This window comes from Cucumis sativus, chromosome 7, assembly GCF_000004075.3.
Source record: "Cucumis sativus cultivar 9930 chromosome 7, Cucumber_9930_V3, whole genome shotgun sequence".
Classification (NCBI taxonomy): domain Eukaryota; kingdom Viridiplantae; phylum Streptophyta; class Magnoliopsida; order Cucurbitales; family Cucurbitaceae; genus Cucumis; species Cucumis sativus.
In genome coordinates, this window is record NC_026661.2 from 16,077,121 (window position 1) to 16,098,147 (window position 21,027).

The 21,027-nt window shown below is 28.2% G+C and overlaps 1 protein-coding gene across 1 annotated transcript; it reads right to left on the reverse strand.

Annotated features, from left to right (window-relative positions):
* Window positions 1-13,735: 13,735 nt before the first annotated feature.
* Window positions 13,736-16,051, reverse strand: LOC101216911 (UPF0481 protein At3g47200). The gene is made up of 2 exons (XM_004149286.3): window positions 16,011-16,051; window positions 13,736-15,244 (listed from the first exon to the last, which is right to left on the reverse strand). The coding sequence occupies exon 2, from the start codon at window positions 15,213-15,215 to the stop codon at window positions 13,824-13,826; it is 1,392 nt and encodes a 463-aa protein (XP_004149334.2). The 5' UTR covers window positions 15,216-15,244; window positions 16,011-16,051; the 3' UTR covers window positions 13,736-13,823.
* Between the last annotated feature and the right edge of the window lie 4,976 nt (window positions 16,052-21,027).

Below are 21,027 nucleotides of genomic sequence, written 5' to 3' on the forward strand. Positions count from 1 at the left end.
TATATACTCAAGAAGATTTGAGAAACTATTCCCTAAACATTTTACCATTCATTAAAGGTAGATCACCAAAAAAATTTTGTTGAATACAAACCATGTTTTTTAAAGATCAGTTGAACATTGCTCATTTAGCATTCATATTAATGGTTATCATTAAATTAAAATGTCATTATGAATATGATTCTATGCAAATAGTAAAAATAATAATAATAATAATAAATTGCTACACTTGTCCAATTAAAAAATCCAATTTAATCAAATGAACTTGGCCTCTACTTTGTATATAATAAGCGGAGTTAAAGTCCTTTTTTTTTAATTACATGGAGATATGAATCCAAAGTTTAATCTGATAATGTTTGAGCCGAAGATAACTTAGTTAATTTTGTACTCTATGTTTTGTATATAATGAGATAGACATTTTTCCAAAGCAGGTTGTGTTGTTTAATGATATTAAGCCTTCTATCTATGTAGTACATATAATGATCATGTTAATATATGATTGAATAACATGTTACATTTCTAATTAGGAAGAATAATTTCACACGGTCCAACTTGATTTGGTATTTATTTTTGACAAATCAAGTAATCCAACATTATATTGTCGTTTAAGCAATCAAACCTAATCATATAATTTTTAAGAGTTATACAATATCTTTGTAAAAAAGGGTAAATAAATATTAATTTAAAAAATCAAATGAATGTCAACGTGTATGTGAAATTGATATCTTGTGCTTATCATTATTTACACACATAATAATGATGATGCTTTTACTAGAAAAAAAAAAAAAAAACAATGATAATCCTCAATTCCCCGCCACCAAAATATATTAATAAGCAAAGAAAAAAGAAAAAGAAAAGTTTAAAGTGTTGTTTTGAAATGTATCAAAATAAACTAAAATATTTACGAATATACTAAAATTTTAGAAATGGAATACTGATAAACACTATAAACTTCTATTTATATCTATCGTGTGATCGTGACGTGGAGCCGTCAACGTTCTCATTTATTTAATCGTAATAAATAAATAAGTTCATAGTGCACCAACCATATTAAGGTCTGATTAGCCACAAAAAAAACTGGTTTACATAAATTCAAATTTAGGTTCAAGAGTCAATTGTGTGTAGGAAATGTGCTAGCACTCTACGAGAACCATAAAAATAGTTATCAGAATTTATGTTTTAAACTAAGTTACAATTAATGGTTCACAAAACAAAGTTGACCTTTTATTTCAAAAGATATATTATTTTTTAAATGTCTCATTGTTTTCAATTCACACAACTAAGAAAAATGCTAACTATTAATTGATAATTATGGGTGGCATAAGATCGAGTAAAAATTGAAGTTTACTTTTTATTCTAAAACATGAGTTTTTACTCACCACACCAATATTTCTCCACTATTTAATGAAAAATTTTATGTGTCTAAAAATTAATAAATTTTAAAGAAAATATTATTCACTCTCATTTTAAAACACATAAATGCTTATAATTTTTTAAAAGATAATTTATTAATTAAGTTTCAAAATGGAAATTTCATGTACTTATTGAATTTAAATCATAAAATCAATAAATAAACATAACTCTTTTTCCGTCTCAAATTTTTATATTCATATAAAATTGGCAAAAACCAAATGATTTTTTTATACATTTTGTAATATGAAAATTGGAAAATAAATAATAATAATAATAATAACAAAACAACTTGAAATATGAAAAATACAGAAAATACAGATTTAAACCCTCCCAATTGACGAAAAATGGAGCAAATGAGAAGAATTATTTTTACCGTTCAAAATCTCAACGTCCTTGTAAGACCCGGACTTTAGGTATCTTAGATTTTCCAAAGAGCTTAAAAGAATTCGTTTTGAGCAAATTTAAGACAAGGAAGTAAGCTTGAAAATTGTTTTAGTAAGGGTGTTGTGATGGGTGAAAAGAAGGAAGGTCGTGTTGTTGAAGTTTAAGAGTTTAGAAAGAAGGGAAAATTTTGGTTAAGTATCAAAGAATAGCACTTTAGGTGTTTTGGTTTCACTTGGCGAAATAGTTATAGGGGTTAGAAAGGATTTTTGAGTGTGTGAGGTTGGCCAGAAAAAAGAATCATAAAGGTAGGCGTTTTAGCTAACTTAAAAAAGGAGTTTCTCACAATTTTGTTGGCATTTTCATTCAAATTGGTCTTCAAAGTTCAGAAATTGAGTTTAGTTTATGAAGGCTGCTGGGCATTTTGGATATGAGAAAGTTGGCGTTTTGGATAAGACAATGTGAAAAGGTCAGTTCACGAGTGAATCTGAGAAAGGTGCACTCTCAGATGGATACAACATGCATAGTTTGGCATTTTACTCTAATATTCGAAGGTAATAATATTGAGGCATTTTGCAACAAATTTGTAGAAGAAAATATTTTCATTGAATTCTGAATTTGAAGTTATTAAGTTCTAAAGTGGAAGAAATGTTCTGCCTGAAAATGAGTTTCTAAGCAATGAAAGTTGTTAGGCATGGCGTGTTGGATCAAAGAGGTTTTGGTCCAAAAGAAATCGGATAAGCATATCAGTTAAGGGTTTGATCTAAAATCTGTGAGTGACTTTCTTAAATGTTTTTATGTTAAAATATTTCTTGTGATTTTCGTTTTACTACTTTGAAAGATGATTTCAAATGAAAAAAAGATTTCTATGAAAAGTTTATATGTTCTCAAGCATAATTTATAGTGTTAAGGTTTGATTTGACGTTTACGATTTCAATGCTATGAATTGGTTTTCAAACCATTAGTTGATTCCTTGAGATGGTGCAAACTTCTATGTGCACATAAAGAGTCAAGACCATCATGGAGTGTACGGACTACATGATGATAAGAAGTTGGATTATGCATTGAAAGAAACATATAAAGCTTAGTGGCCTGAGCAACAAAAACGAGTTGTATGTTCTCATATGTTGTTGATACAATAGTCAAACACGAGGTAATGAGAACAAGCGTAGAAATGATCTGAGATCCTTGTCGAAAGGAATGACTATTAACTAGTGTGTGTTTATGTGAAATTGCTATGTTATAATTATGTTTGTTAAGCATAAAAAAAGATTTATGCGAAATGAAATGATTTTGTGTTGTTTATGCAAAATGATGTTTGTGAAAAGGTATTGCGAAAAAGCTTTCATAAAATCTCACTAAATCTTTTAGACTTACGTTTTAAAATTTTACCTTCCAGGGCTTAGGCATTGAAGTCAAAGAGGAAAAAAAGTTTGGGCTTGCTATGCGAGAAGCTGCCAGTTGTTTAAGTTTAAGTGTTTGGTTTTTATCTTTTAGTTAGTGTTGTATCATTATGTTAATGTACTAAATGCCTTGTTAAGAAATAAAAGTTTAAAGTTTGTTTTATCTTATCTATGTTAACTTCAATCGTCTAAAGTACTTTTGTTAAGTGTTTGACAATTAAGCGAAGTGAAGAAAGTTAAGACTAGTGTCTTTTGCGTTTAATCGTATCAAGGATGCTCAAGTCGCACCGCGTTTTGCAAGACAAGCAAGCAGGTTTGCGGGACGGAGTGTGACAATCTTTTCAAAATTCCCTTTTTAATTTCTGTTGGGATCTTTTTCTAAGGCAATGAATTAGTCGTTTTTTAGAGTGGGGAGAAGGAAGAGATCATTTTGAGAGTGTATTGGACAAAGTGGGAGAGTGGTGAATAGGAAAAAGAAAAAGGATCATGGGAGAGAAAAGAAAATGGTTGAGGGAAAGTGGGAGAGGAGGGGAAAACGTGTAATTAAGGATTTTTTTTAATTTATTTTTTTAAAAGTCAAATTCAAATATCAAATATCAAATTCAAATTTCTTTTATAAAATTAAAATAAAATAAAAAAAATAAAATATCTACAATTTGCTCTAGTCGTCCATCTAGAAAATATTTAAAGGTGGACAAATAAAATGGATAAGGTATTTGAGCCGATTTTTTTTTATTTTTTTAGAAAAAAACTATCAAATGAGCAAGGATATCAACCTTAGCTTTGGGGATAAGTTTGATAAATAATGAACCTGATAGAAAGGCTTCAGCCTCAGCTTCAGATCTAGGCTCAATTTAACCAAATTTGAAAAGACATCAACCTTAGCTCTAAAAAGCATATACGTGCATACAAGCATTCTTGAATGACATTTATCAATTTGATTTTAGTTATGATGACGCTTGTGTTATCCCTGGTCTCCAGCTTATTTATTCTTGTCATGAGGTGTTTGTTTTATCCTTGGCCCTTGACACCATATTGTTGTGGTGGCGTTCGTTTTATCTCTGCCTCCAGCTTATTTATTTTTTTGTCATGAGGTGCATGTTTTATCTTTGGCCCTTGACATTGTATTCCTGTGGTGACGCTTGTTTTATTTCTAGTCTCCAACTTATTTATTCTTTTGTCATGAGGTGCTTGTTTTATTTCTGGCCTTTGACATCAAGTTATTGTGGTGGCGTTTGTTTTATCTCTGCCTCCAGCTTATTTATTCTTTTGACATGAGATGCTTGCCTTATCCATGGTCTTTAACGTTGGTAATTTATCTAAAATATCTTAGTTTGATGAGTCAGTGGCTACACCTTCGTCCACCTTTTAATTCTACAAGGATGCACAAAGGGGCATAATGTAGCCACATATTTTTATCCTACACATATATATCTTTTTTAAAATACTAATATTAGTAATAATTGCTAAATTATTTATTTATTTATTTATTTTAAACCGGTAAAAAATTATTAATAACATAATATCTTATAATATTTCATTTTTATCATTTTAGGAAATAAAAATAAATCAATTTATTTTTAAAAAATCTTTTAATGTCACATTTGTACTATTTTAGGAAAAAAGAAATGAATTTATTTTAAATAAAATCTTATAATATCACTTTTATCATTTTAGGAAAAAAAGAAATCCAATTTTAAATGAAAAATATTTTAATTTCCATTTGATTTATTAATTTATTTTTCACAAAATCTCAAAATATCTAATTTAATTTATTTTAGGAAAATAAAATTTTGTTTTATTAACATAGTATCAAATTTTGATTTTTATTCTTATTATTTTTTCCTAATTTGTGGTACACTTCGAGTCTATAAATAGAGGCTCTTGTCATTTGTAAGAATGGGAGAAGTTTTTTTAAACAAAGAAATCTTTGGAGGAAAAAAGTTTCTAAAAAAATCTTTAGAGAAAAGTTGTTAGAAAAAAAAAATTGGAAGAATTTTTGCTAATTGGAAGACAAGTTTCTCCAAAAGGTAATTTTTTTTTGTATTTTAAATTTTACAATGTTTTAAAATTATTCCAATTTAAAAGTCTCTATGTTTTTTTTTTTTAAAAAAAAAAGAACTCTTTCGTTAATCATTTAGCAAATTTTATCTATAATGTTATAATTTTTTTCAATATTTTTAAACTTTCAAAATTTAATCTATAATTTCATAAAGTTTTCTGAATGAATCTTTTTTTAATAACTTAACAATTTTCTTTAAATAAAATTGGATGGTGGAATCTAGGAAATTTGGAAATTCAATTTTCTAGATTTCTTGAGGTGAGAAATCACATCTTTAGAAATCCAAGATATGATTCAAGAAAAAATAAATTTAATCCATGTTTAAAAAAAAAAATCTTTATTCGAACACCAACCTATTTTAGATTTTAAGAAATTGTAATAATTCCTCATTTTATTAAAGTGAGAAATTTTCTTGAGTATATAATCTAATTAATAGAATATTATTCCACTTATTTTGGTTTAAACATTCAAGTAATGAGGGGTAAAATAAGACATTAGTTTCAAAATAAATTAAAAAATATTTTCAGTTCAAAATTTGAAATTTGGCCACAGTTTTCTAAATATGTGTCGTGGATGCTAATATCTTCCCACACACAAATGACTCCTGATTTCAACTCTATTTTTTCTATTTTTTCGCACATCATTTTTTTAAAATTATTTATTTGATTTTGGTGTTCAATCACACCTAAAAAAATATTGGTGGTCACTCCTATTTTCTTCTAAAACTAACTCTTTCAAGAACGTGCCGGAGACACGCATCAGAATCTAATCTTCAAATAAATTTATGATGGCACGTCAGCCTCTTCCACTTGAACTTGTACTCCTTATCTGTGAGAACTTCGAGTCCATTTCTCACAGATTCTTCCATAATCCCACCAGTAATCTTACTCTGACCTCTGTTCGGCATAACTAAATTGCACGTTTGTCATCTGGGGCTTCAATTGGGATTGCTATTGTGGAACCAGAAAACTCTTTGGAAATAGATGTATGTTATCTTGCTTCAGAAGATGGTCCATTGTTATTACGACTATTTTTCTATGTCTGGCCTTTAAGTTTATAAAACTTTGTGAGCGTTTGGAACGCTACTTAATATATTTAATTTTTGTCTCTTCTAGATCAACGATAACAAGAAGGAATTGAAGACAAAGCTTAAGGAGGTACTGCGTGAGAAATCTGATGTTTTCAACTCTAATAAATTAGAAGAAGACAAGGTTTGTATGTTGAAAATATCTTTGTTCAGCTTTTCTGCATTTTGCATATATCGTAATGTTCTACTTCTATTTCCATCTTTAGTGGATGTTTCACTCACTGTACTTCTACCGCTCTATAATGCATTGTTTCTATTCAATGTTGAATTTTATTGTTTTTGTTTTCCTTTCTGTCTTGTTAAATGAGTTTTATTTTTTTAATGCAAATAGTCTAATCATAGTTGTTTTTGAATGAATGTTGATGGTCAAATTAAATTGGGTGTACCTAGGTGGAGAGAGAGGTCTTATAATGAAAAGTTTTCTGCAAATACTACAGAGGAACTTGATGAGATACGAAATGATGTTGTAAGTTAATTTACTGGTAAATGTTTTTTAGTTCTTTTTATCTCCTGAAATTGTAGGCTAATCTCTTGTGTTCTCAGGTTTTGAGATACATCGAAGGCCTATGTTGGGTTATGCACTATTATTATAAAGGTGCTTGTTCTTGGCAATGGTAAGAGTTTAATCTCTCTTCTTTTTTTTCTTTTTTTTTCATTTCTATCATCTATCATTTTTCATTTAATTGCTTAATTTATCTAAGTGGGCACTCTCTAAATTGAAAATTTATTTTCAAAGGAAAACTATTTTCAATATTTATTTAAACTATTTATCAAATTTTTCTGAACATATTTTCCTCCGATTCTTCCAACCTAACACTATATTGTGAAAAAAATATTTTGAAAACGATCCTCTAAATAGGTATTGACTGAACCCATTTGATTTCTGAAATCTAAAATTATCTGTAGTGGAGTAGTGCTGACTAAGTAAATGTATTTATTTTTTCTAGTTCTTATGATGTTCCTTTTGTTCTACTTTTGGTATTTTATTTCGCAGGTTTTATCCATACCATTATGCACCATTTGCTTCTGATCTCAAAGCTCTCGGTGAGCTGAATATATCATTCAATTTAGGGACTCCAATTGGGTGTTCTCCCTGCTGCTAGGTTTGTGATTTGTTTTAAAAGGTAATAATAAATGGAATTTCTTTTTATCAAAGGGTTCTTACATTGAACTATTTATAGTGCGCACACCCTTCCTGAGCAGTATCGAAATTGATGACAGATCAGAACTCGCCTATTATGGATTTCTATCCTACTGGTACATCATTTGTTTATAAACGTCTGCTTTATGGTTATCTTGCCTTTCTTTTGCATGAATGTATTTTCCTCCTTGATGAGGTGTAGACTGTAGATGATCCATATCCCCCTTTCTCTTTGAATAATTGAAGGTCTTACATTTCTGCCGGAAGAATAAGCACGAAGGAATAGTATAATGTTTGACATGCTTTTTGTTACATCTTCTCACTCCCTATCTGTAAGTATATACTCGCTCGACAACCGCTGTAAGCAATTGGCAGAAAGAGATCGTACTGAGGTCAAGGGGTTGTTGGTGTTTAACAAAAAAGCACGTTAAAAATAGATTAATCAAGGATGTCTATTTGGCCATGGAAGAAAATAGAGAACTTTTGGAAGAAGTGACTGATTCTTAGATTGAGTATATTTATCTTCTTTGCTTAGACCACACAAAGACTGCTTTATGGCTAATATAGAAAGAAAGAAATGTTAGAATTTTGTAGACACTTATAATTTCTTTAATTATTTTTGTGACTTTGTACAGTTCATCAAAATTGTGATTGAACTTCAAATTATTGTTTGAGGTTAAAATATTTACTACGACTAAAATGGTTTTTAAGGTGAAGTTTAGAGATTTTTTCTGTTTATTGAGAACATCATTTAATTTTTTATATATATTTACAATGTTTTGTTGTTGGTTTGGAGATGAGAAATAACATACAAGTACAAAATTAGTTCTAAATTTCTTTTCTTCCTTTTCTCTTATTTTCACGTTTTAGTAGGTTTAGTATACTGTTTTAAAAATGTGAGTTAAAAACCTGAACTAAAACAAATATCATGTGCAAGAGTAAAAAAATTAATCAGTATACAGGTCACAGTTCACTATAAGAAAAATGGTATACGACCACACCACAGTTATTTTCTGTCACGAACAAAATCTATGACAGTTATTTTCGGTCATAGAAGCGAGAGTCATGAAACAGTTTTAAAAAATTGTCGCAATAACTTATTTCATGAAATAAATGTCGTTAGTTAGCATTCTACGATATCAAATAATTGTCATATTTTAATTTATGACAATAAATAACTATCATCATTTGTGCATTAACGACAGTTAAATAAATGTCGCGAATTCGTTTATTGTGACATTTTTTAAATGTCACGGATATGTCAATCGCGACAGTTTTTTTTATAAAAAATGTTATTGACGACATTTATTTCTAGTCAAATATAATGCAATTGTGACAGTTTTTCGATAAAGTGAAATGTAATTGTTTTGTTATTGACGACATTTTTTTCATGTCATAGATAGAACAATCGTGACAATTAATTTTTTTTAAAAAACTGTCATTTTTTTTCATATTCACAACAATTAACAACTGTCACAAATTCATATATTACGACATGTTTTTCCTGTTGCAAATTACTCAATTACTATAGTTTTTTCATGTTCTCCTTATCGTTCTGTCATTACACGAACCATTTGAATGACAATAATGTAACCAATAATAACAATTTTGAATTTCTAATATTTACACCCATATAGAAAAAATAGTCGACACCTTAATATATATACGCTATAATACAATTTATAATATTCGTACATTTTTAATCAAGTTTCAACAATTTACAAGTACGGAATCTCAATCCTTAATCAAAAAACATCTTAAATAATATTATAATACATATAACAAGATTTTCTGCTAAAGCATAAACGACCAACCAAGAATGCTCGTCTCTGAAAATGTTCTTTGAAAGTAAACTCATGAAGTTGTCGACTCCAGTTGAACCTATACAAAGACAACATGAATATAAACATCCATCATAGGACAAGAGAGTACAACTTTTATAGAAAATTTCAACATTGAGCATTACCTATCACTACATGTGTCGACAAGAGAAACAACTACATAGCAGAGCACAAATGTAGAATAACATCGTCACCTTAACATCCACTTGGTCTACAATATTGGAACGTTGCTTGTTCTATGATTACTGTGTACATGTCACTAAGCTGCAAGTTGCCATGACTTCTTAACCACGAGCTAGCTTTCTCCTACGGTAGATACCTTTTTCAGACAAGTGCAATGGGTGTATCCATCACTGTTTGTAATTGTGCAAAATGTGCAGGACTTGCATGGTTTTCTAACTTATGGAGCATTTTCGTGATGTGCAGGAGATTCACATTGATTGCTTAAGAGACTTATGAGGTAACATCCTAATTCTTTATCAATTTTAAAGATGTCCCAAAAAAGTTATAGTTACTTATACCTCGTTGTTAGTTTAATGAAGTGTTTCTTTTTATGTTCTAATATGCTTCACTTGTGATATATTAGTCTTGCATAGAAAGTGTCACACAAATTTTGGATAATAAACAGCCTGTTTTTCTTGAGCTGGAGGTTCTCTACAAGGTCAAGTGTAAGGTGATTTAACCACGCCCCTTAGTTTTCTACATAAATTTGTATGCACTGGATTTTGATGGATATCATATGTATTATATCAGCAAATTGTTAGGAAAATAAAAGGTTTGTTCATGCACTAACTCCTTTATATCCATAAAATCTTTTCGTTAGGAAAACCATCTACTTTATAAGTTTAGGCCTGTCGCCACGTGCTCGAGACGACACGGAGCAGTCGACATCCTCAAAAAAGTTTTTTTTTTTTTTTTTATGAAAATAGAATTCGACACCAATCATTTTTTTAGGGTGCGATTGGACACCAAAATAAAGTAAATATTTTTTTAAAAGAAATGGTTTGTGAAAAATAGAATTGAGTTCGGGAGTGATTTGTGTATAGGGAATGTATTAGCACCCCATAACACCCATTTAGAAAACGTTGGTCAAACTTATAGTCTTGAATAAAATTCTTCTAAAAGAATTTTTATGTCTACTTCCTTGCTCATCACTCCCATATTTGAAGCAATGACACCATAAAATAAGTGGAATAATATTTCATTGATTAAACTATATTGAGAAAAAAATTTCACCTTAAGAAATATGAAAAGTTATTATAATTTCTTAAAATCTATCGTAGGATAGTCTTCGAATAATTTTTTTTAAGAAAATGGATTAAATTCATTTTTTCTTGGGATCAATTCTTGGACTTCGAAAGATATCAATCCTACACAAGAATCTAGAAATAATCATATTTTCTTCCCAAATATATACAATTATCTTTTCCTTAATAATCCTATTTTCAAAAATAAAAAATTATTCACTTCAATAAAAAAATATACTTATTTATAATTAACCAAAGTTTCAAATTCCTTAATTAAATATTAATCTAAAATCAAATAATTCTCACTAAATGAATTCAAAGTAACGTCCAATAAAGTAAATCCAGTTAAATAGACTAAGATAATTAACTCCAAAATTATCTTAATTTTTTTAGCGTTATAATCTTCCCTCCTCTGAGAAGCTTTCATACTTGAAAGTTCTAATCCTCGAACAGCTTGAGTTATTGGACTCTCATGTCATAATTAATAATATTATCTACCAAAATTTTCAATTAAATATACATGTATAAATATTTAATTAATACGACATATTACACCAAATAAATTTCTAAACTTCTAATTTTAGTTAATGTAACACCAATAATAAATTGTTTAAATTTTTTGGTGTTACAGTTTTTATATCATATATTTACATTTTGATATGTAAAGAGATTTTGAGCATATGACCACTGGTCGTCTTCATTTTTCATCCTCTATCCATCCACAACATTACATTTTAAGTTTACTTCTATTTATTTTCTGTAATCAAAGCCAAAACAATGTTGATGTCCGACTCTTTTTCACTACTATTGAAAGATAATATTTTTGTTATTTTCTAGCTTTGAGGATTTTGGAGAAATCCATTGTAACCTTTTTTTTCTTTTTTAGTATTTTGGTAATATAATTGAGGTTTCTTGTTTATGGACTTTAGTCTTGGGTGTGTTTGGGGGAGGGGAAATGTTAGGGGGAAATGGTTATTTCCTTCTTTGGGGAATAACCCCTCCCCAATTTTCTCAATCCTCTCTTAATTTTCCTCAATCTTCCTTCGTTATTCCTTACTCAATCATTTCTTATTCTTTCTTTATTCCTTCCTCTTTTCATCTCGATGCTTCCTAATGTATAATTAATCAATTAGGTTTAAATATTATTTAATTCGTTTTTTTCTCATTTATAATTTTTATACTTGCGGGTTTGGTTAATTTTAATCTTTTATTTAAAAAACATAACTTGATTTTAAAGTTATGAATTTGGTAGAATTACATTAATTTAAAATTTTAATTTTTCTTTTACTCTTGAATTATTATGACTACGCTGCTTGACCCGCATTTTCTTTTTGCTCTTGCATTAAGAAGAACTAGGATGATTTAGTAAATTAAATTTACAAAAAATTTGTATTGGGTTTATAATATGAATTAAAAAATTAACAATTTAATACACGTAACGATTACGTAAAAAGGTTGAAAATTGATGTCATATTTAAAGAAATTATTACAAATTGTTTTACGAAAACTATGGCAATTTGGTAAATTTAATATACGAAATTTGTGTATTGGATTTAGAATATAATTTTTTTTAAAAAAAAAAATTAATAATTTAATCGTACCTAACGATTACGTAAAAAATGTTGAAAATGGATGTCGTATTTCAAGAAATTACTGCAAATTGTTTTATGAAAACTATAGTGATTTTGTAAATTAAATATTTGAATTTTGTGTATTGGAGTTAGAGTATGAATTATTAAAAATAATAATAGTTTTTGCTCGTACATTGTATTCCAATGAAAATGGATGTCATATTTGGTTTAAATCAATTGTTAAATATATGAATTAAAAAAATTAACAATTTAATGACACGTAACGATTACGTAAAAAAAAGTTAAAAATGAACGTCGTCTTTGAAGAAATTACGCTGATAATTGTTTTATGAAAACTAAGATGATTTGGTAAATTAAATGTATACAATTGGGACATTTTTAAGAATAACAAAATAAATTAAAATATTTACAAGCCATAGCAAAATTTTGGATTTTATCACTGATAATCTTCTATCACTATAGCGACTATCAATGATAAAATTTGCTATATGGTGTAAACATTTTGTAAAATCTACTATTTTTAAAAAAAATTCTCTATATAATTTGTATATTGATGTTAGAATATGAATTTTAAAAAATAATAATAATTTATTGGCACTAAACACTTGCATAAAAAATGTTGAAAATGCACATCGTATTTAATAAAACTAATGTAACCTATTTTACGAAAACATGACAATTTGGTAAATTAAATATACAAATATTTGTGTATTGAATTTAAAATAAGAATTTTTAAATAATAATAATAATAAATAATTTTCACAATCTTTTCCACGTAATTATTCTCCCAAATAAATATTATCATAACACTATATTTTAATCCTTCCCCCAAACACTGTCGATAATAAACATTTCCTCCAAACTCATTTATTATAACACTAGGATTATCATAATCATTTTTCCCAAACGCACCCTTAATATATTGATTATTATGATTTATAGTTTCTTGTTATTGATTGATGACCGATGCTTGGTTGTGTAATTCCATACTTTAGATTAACGGTATAATAAGTTATATATAATTGTATGTTAATCTTTAAGAAGTAATACGTTAGATAGACTTGTGATTTGTGGTTAACACAATAAAATGCATTGTTTAATATTGACCTGTAGAGGAAACTGTATTAAATTTCTTATTAGCCTTTTCCTATTAGAAATTTATCGTAGCACAATCCTAAAGTGTAATGAAGTTAGTTAAATTTATTAGAATGTTTATCATCTAATTAAATTGATTAATTTAACATTTTTTACTATTGGTTAGCATTTCTAGTCAATTTGGGCATATGTAAGAAGTTAAATCATGCTTCCATGTTGATTGACTCGATATTGCCACTTATACTACTTAATAGTATGGGTAGCATGGATCGATACAGTGTAACATTTTACATGAGTAGTAACCCAAAATTAATATAATTCTATGGTTTTGGTCCAAGTCATAATATATTAAAAAGATATTTAACACATAGGGATGAACTTTCTGAATGTCCACAATTTTATATTGAAGTATTTGCACGTGGTATCCAATACAGTACATGGACTCATCTCGAAAAGAAGAACATCTTGGGTACACATAAATAACAAAGATATCATATATAAAAAATTAAGAATACAAGAGGAAGAGCAATGTAGAAAAGAAGAGAAAACATCAAATTTACATTATTAATGGAAAAAAGCTGGAGCAGAGAATAAGGTTTGAAGTAAAGTAAGGATAAGCAGGACAGTAGCTGCAACAAAGGAGATGGAAGCCCAAGGATTGTTGAAATAGTCACGTCTTAGTGAAGCTAATGATCGATTCCACCATTTCCTGCAATGCTCGTTTAAATCTTTGCTCATATTGGAGTAGTAATATGCAAGTGGAAAGGTCGGAGCATTTAGACGTAGATCATTAATTAATTTATAAACTGGTTCATCACTTCCACCAATTTCGTTGGTTAAAATTTTCTCCTTTACAAGGATACTCACGTCTTTCTCAGTGTTAATCAAGTCGTCTAACAATGCAATATAATCAAATATAAACTTCGAATCATCCGTGTCATGAAAGATCTCGGATACAATCAAGTTTCGAATTTGTATTTCGAATTCAATATGAATGTTGAAAGGTGGGATTTTCAAAACCCCATCTTTAAAGTTGAAATCCAACAAACTCTTCGCATCATCTGCTCTTTGTATCTGGACACCAGCCTCACAAAGCTCACTTATAGTTGGTGTATTAATATAGCTACTTTTTTCTGCCTCATAACTCTTGTACTCCTCTGTATCAGGTGAGGGGATGTAGTAAAATCTTAACAAATCCACCAAGTGTCTTACCTTATGTGTATCGTCTAGCACATTACAACGAAGCTGATATCCTCCCGTTGTCGCTATAAACAAGTGTGCCATTGATGTCAAGAAGATGATAGGTGATGGAGGATTGGTAACATTTTGACGATTAAATGATAGGTAAAATAATTCTTGGAGAGGGAAGAAAGGAAGTTGATTCTCGAACATAGATAAGTCGCGTTTTAAACCAAACAATAGACCACAAAGGAGTGTGTCATTCATCCAATGATCCTCATTTTGACCCCAATATCTCAGACGACAAACTGTTGAGTTCATGAACTCCAATATGAAACAACTATCTAAGAGCATCATTTTCACAAACTCCTCTCTATTCATGTCAATGGGATTTGCATAGCAATTACGAGCTGTTTCCTCCCATCTTCCAGCAATATCCATGGCCTCACCAACTGTCATGTTTATACGAGATAGGTATCTTTTGAGAGCATAAACCTTGTATTGTTCTGCAGCTTTGTATTGTTGTTGGCCATGGTGTAAAGGGCCAATTGAAATAAGTTGAGGCGTATAGGCAATGTCATTCATCTTGCGGTGTAATTCTGGAACTTGATAAATGAAACATTTTGGATTGATTGGAGGTAGTTTCATGAACATTTTTTCTATTGATACTACAACATCATCATCATTATTCTCCTCTTGATCTTCAAAACCGGCCTTCTTGTAATTCTCCATCATCTCTTGATCATCATGTCCTTCAATCTCCGCAATTATACCCATTTCAAAAACTCCAATTTCCCACCTCCAAACTACACTCATGCACATAATTAGAAATTCAATAATAACCCACTAGGAGAGAATATGTGGAGATTTAATGACTTTTCTATACAATTTGGAAATTGCTTATTTTACTTCAAACCATTTAGGAATATGGAGCTTTTTTCCTTGTATCAGGGACCTTCAATATATTTCTTGCAATTTCTTTGTATCTGTTCATTTCAAGATATTCAATAGTTTCCTTGCACTTATAAAATTGTGTTATCAATCTTATTGGAGTTATTTTTTACTTTTGTATTGCTTGTTTTGGGTAAAAACAAAAAAGTGTAGTTGTAGATGAAAACTGTGTTATGATATACAAAGTTCAAGAAAATAATATTCTATCCTTATATAATCATTTAATTTACTTGATATATAATAAACTGTCATGACATGGTGTATGTAATCGAAAATGTAAAAGTGTCCTTAAGGTAAGCAAATATGGGTCAAATTGGGGTTACGAGAAAGAGGAAGAAAAGAAGAAAGAAAGGATGAAAGGAATGTTCTCTGACCATTGAACCATACAAATGATATATCTTAACTGGTTCTACTGAGCATACTCCAAATGATTCTAGAGTGGGTTTATTCTTAATATTACAAGTTATAACACAAAAGTCAAAGAATGAGAAAAAGAAAAAAGAAATGAATTAATTTCTTTAATTCAGAGAGAAAACGGAAAGTAAAACAAAAGAAGAAGTAATGGATAAAAATTAGAGAATAAAATTACATCAAAACACAAAAGAAGAAGAGGGAACGTACCTAATTGGGGGGAGGCTTTTCAACAAACCCAAGTATTTTTTTTTAATGCTTAACAAAATTAACCATCCATCAACACATAATATAATAAGGCACGGAACAAAAAACCTTTGAATATTTGTTTTCTTGTTCACTTTAACAAAACCCTCTGCCACACTTAAAAATGATTCTTTGGAAAAAGAATTGAAAAAAACAAAGTTTTTCCTAAGCAAAATAATTCAAACCTTCGACCAAGTATGAGTCTCACATTCTCATCTACTAGCTACCTAATGTACTATTTACTAAAGATTATATTTCAAGTTTAGTGTTTCTCAAATTTATATATATATGTTTGAAATTTACTAAACAACAGTTATTTTTTAAAACAAAAATAAACATCGATGAAAAGTAGATAACAATATATAGAAATTTACGAATGAAAGTAATATATATATATGGGAACATTTTCAAATATAGTAAAATAAATTATAATATTTATAAGCTTTATAATTTTTTTATTTTATTAATGATAGTCACCGATGGTCTATTAATGATAGAGAATTTAAAATTTTACTATATGTTTTAGATAATATGAACTTTAAGCATCTATTATTTGTGAAAGTGGTCTATAAGCTACCAACTATTTTCCAACACCTTGCAAATCAATTAAGATACACTATATTTTGCATAATAAGAATTATACTAGAGTTAGGCGCGCATATCCCAAACTTATTCAGAGAATGAGGATATATTTAACAGTGTTAAATTTGAACACGTCTTTTATGTACTAATGTATAACATTCCTGTTCGAAATAACCAATTATGTTATATTTATAAATAAAAGAAATACTTCGATAGGCAACTACGGTTATAAACTATACATAGTGTCATGAATTTCATATTATGAGAATCTTAATGTATCTAGCTTGAAAACAACGATACTTGAATTTAAAACAAATTACCAAAAAATATAGTATACTTGCAAATTCAACATACTTAAATGGTTGTAAAATATATGAAATACATTGTATTTGAATGAACATAAGCTCAAATTTATTTAAAATAACCAAGCAACTCCAATGATAACAGAGAACACTCTAAAGAATAGACAATTATTTCATAACAAAATTAAGTTCTTAAAAATGATAACTAAGAAATAAGGAAAGTACTAAAATGGTAACTTAACGTTGAATGGGTTCTTTACAAGATCTACAATTGTGACCTCTTTGACCACACCTACTGCAACAAACAATTGTTTTTTTTTTCTCTAAAAATGAAGTAAAACCTCTGTTTTTTAGGTCTTCCAACTGAACGTTTAACCTATGGTGGAAGTAGTCCATCGTTGCCACCTTGGTACATATTCCTAATTTGGTCTACACTACCAATAGGAAGTGTTCCCTTCTTGTACAAGTTTATCAAATTTGAAACATCGTAGAACTTATCAGTATACATATTCAGATAATGAAGATTCCTTATAGGCAATGCAATATATGCATGAAAACAAAGGGATCATATCGAGGTTCCATTGATGAAATGAGCATGTATGATCTAAAATATTGAAGCATATTGTTCCTTACGATGATGGACTTCAAATTCATGTTGGTTTACAGGATAAATTTGCTAAATCGTTAAAATAAATGTCATGTACAAGTAAGTGTGTACATAATTATTGCATTTCTTATTCAAATATCAAACAATAACTTACATTCATAATTGAGATACTTTCCCTTAAAACTTCTCAAATCATATCTTCTGCATATATTGAAAGTTTTGTGCATTGAAAATTTCATTTGGTACGACATTCGTAGAACAATTTCTTAACCAAACTACAAATTGTCACAAATTGATTCTAGAAGTTCAATTACAGAAACTGCTTGTACTTCTTTTATAGTGAAATTCATACTTGAAGAGATGTTGGTTGTAATAACCAAGTATCTTTTTCTCCTAAAAAGTGTCATAGCCCACCTATGTCTTCTAATTCCTTCCAACTCATGCCTAATTGATGGGAAGAGATGATCAAGTTGTCTCGTGTAGTACTCAAACTTTAATGGGGTATACGCTTTGGCACAACTATGGAAGGAATCCTAAATATGAAGTTCTTTTTCCAGTTCTTGTACAAATGGAATGCACATAATCTATGTTCAGCTATTTCATACACAACATTATATTAAGAGAAATTGCATATGATAACATTTTGAGAATACGATATAACAATTATAGCACATTATTTTAGAATTTTGCAAATATGGCAAAATTCTCACTTCTCCATCTTAAATTTGTTATTATTCCTAAACTACATTTCAATAATTTATTTCTCTTCCTCTTTTCAATACCCTACTCATTATCTATTTATTCTCCCACTTTTAAGGCCCTAATTATTTGTTTATTCTTATACTAGAAAAATTGTTTATTCTTTGTCTTAATCTTAATTTTAGAATATCAATATATAGTACAATAGTTGCAATATGAAATATAATGGTTTTTTATCAGATTAATTTAACTTCATTTGTGATTTTTTTTAAACTTTATTCGATGTGTATTTTGAATTGAATATGATTCTAAATTATTTTGTTTTATTTTTTTACATTAATTTTGTTTTGGTTTTACTTTGTCTCAGTTTTGTATATCAGTCTTACATGATATGTATTAGTTGATTAATATACTTGTTCACATGAGATTTCGAAGAAATGTATTTCGTGAAATTGAACTTTGATATATGATGAATATTGTGAATACAATCTCTAGTATTTCTTCTTTTGATGTTTTCTCTCGAATACAAGTTAAAACTTAGAACTTCTTGATTCTCGGTCTTCAGGATGTTATTGTTGCAAGTCAATTTGAATTTCGATCTTCTGGAACTCAAGAAAAGTTCAATCTTTCAAGTTTTCAATCTTTCAAAAGTTGTTGATCTCGAGGTTGATACGAACTTGCATTGCACGTCTTGAGAGCTTGTAGAAGTTTGAATATTCAATTCTTTAGAGCTTCAGTACTTCAGAGCTTCAATTCTTCCTTCAACCAAAGACCCTCTCAAATGAATGACAAAAGTCTCTATTTAATGAGAAATTTTATAAATTTTAGGTGGGCTTGGACCATTTGCTTGTTAGGCTTGGACTCATTTGTCTTATTGGGTTGGATTCATCGCTTGTTGAGCTTGGGCTTGGCTAACCTACTTGTTGGACTTGAATTGGGTTAGATTGAGTAAACTTAATTATCAAAATCTAATAAAAATATAATTATCAAATATTTAATATGATGATGTGGCTGAATTTTATTGGCCGAAATTTCTTGTTCAACAATACTTACTTTGTGATTTTTTGTTTTTTCAAATTTTATGCAGTTCATTAGAATATTATTAAGTATATGAATGATGTAACTTAATTTATCATTATCAAGTATATCAACAATATATTGTTAAAGAATATCAATAAAGTGAATTATTATCAAGTATAGGAACCAAGTTTACAAGTGTATATCAATAGTATATCAAGTGTACAAATAGGACTTCAAGCATATCAAGTGCATTTAATCAATCAATTGTAGAAGTGAAGAATATCGAATGTATATGTAGTACATTAGGTGTATCAAACATATATTAGTAATGTTTCAGGTGTGTATCAAAAGATATCGAGTGTATAAAAGAGAAATAGGTTTAATAGTTGAAAAAATTTTACGTAATAAGGAAAGATATATAGGTTGTTGAGTTTACATTAGTAATTAACCAAAAAATTGACTTAGGGAAGAATAATGCTATTAGATACGAGCCTTAGGAGTAAATTATTGAGTATGAAAATTCATTCTCAAATGCAAACTTAATCAAATTGGGACTAAATAGGTAAGAGTTGTGTTTACCATCTAATTTTATTTTATGCCTTTAGATTCAAAATTTTCAACAAATATATATTTGACAGACCATCTAGTTTTTGTTTCTTAATTTTTTTTTCCTGATTTCGTGATTTAAAAGTAAAATTTTGAAATTAATATTTTTTTAGTTAAAATATTTGTAATGTAATGCATTATAAATTATATAAAATTAATAATAAGATATTTTCAAAAATATAACAAACCACTAAAATATTTAAACTGATATTTCAAAAACGAAAAAAATCTGGAGGCCCGTAATAGAAAATTCCAAAAAATTTGGACAGACAAATCTAAACAACTTTTTAAAATATTTTTTTGTACCATTTATATTTGACTATTTTTTTCTACTTTATATTTACGATCTAAACAACCAAATAACAAGTTTAAATTTTTTTAGATCTTTTATATTTGATATAACCAAATAACAATATAAAGTTTTTTGGTAAAAATATTGCAGAAAAATAAGAGGAAAAAAACTATGAAAAGAAGAAAAAAATAGAAAAAAGGAAAAGGAAAAGAAATGATAAAAATGAAGGACAATCCTGGAACACGTTTAAAAAATGATCCGCTTAATTGAATTTTTCATTTTGTTAGACAAGCCGTAAATATTTTATAAATATAATATTAAACAAATTTTAAATAATTGTTTAAATTAGCATTGAATTTGTGAATTAACTATCAAACACATATCTCAAATCATGAAATGTAACTGTTTTTATTTAATTTTTTGTTTTCAAATTTAAACTAGTAATTTCACTTTCATTTTAAAATTAACACTATAATTTTTGGATGACAAGCCCAATGAATCAAATATTGAAATAATTTGAATTGATTTGACTCAAAATTTTTGTTTATAATTTGATTTATTGAATAAAAAAAATAACCAAAATTTTTAGTAGAATTCCAAAATTTTGAGTAGAGTTTCTTATTGTTTTGAGCTAATAAATATAGAATTTTTTTATTTTTTGTATACGTAAAATAAAAAGTATTGTTTTATTACTCAAATAAAAAATAGAAAATGATACATTTTTGTTTGAATAATAAAAATAAATGAACCGATTAAAACTTTCTTTTTCATTTTTATTTTATCATTTTTATATAGAAAAATATAAATCTCATTCTCGAGGAAAACTCTTTTTCTATATAAAAATGATAAAATAAATGACAAAAACTTAAAATT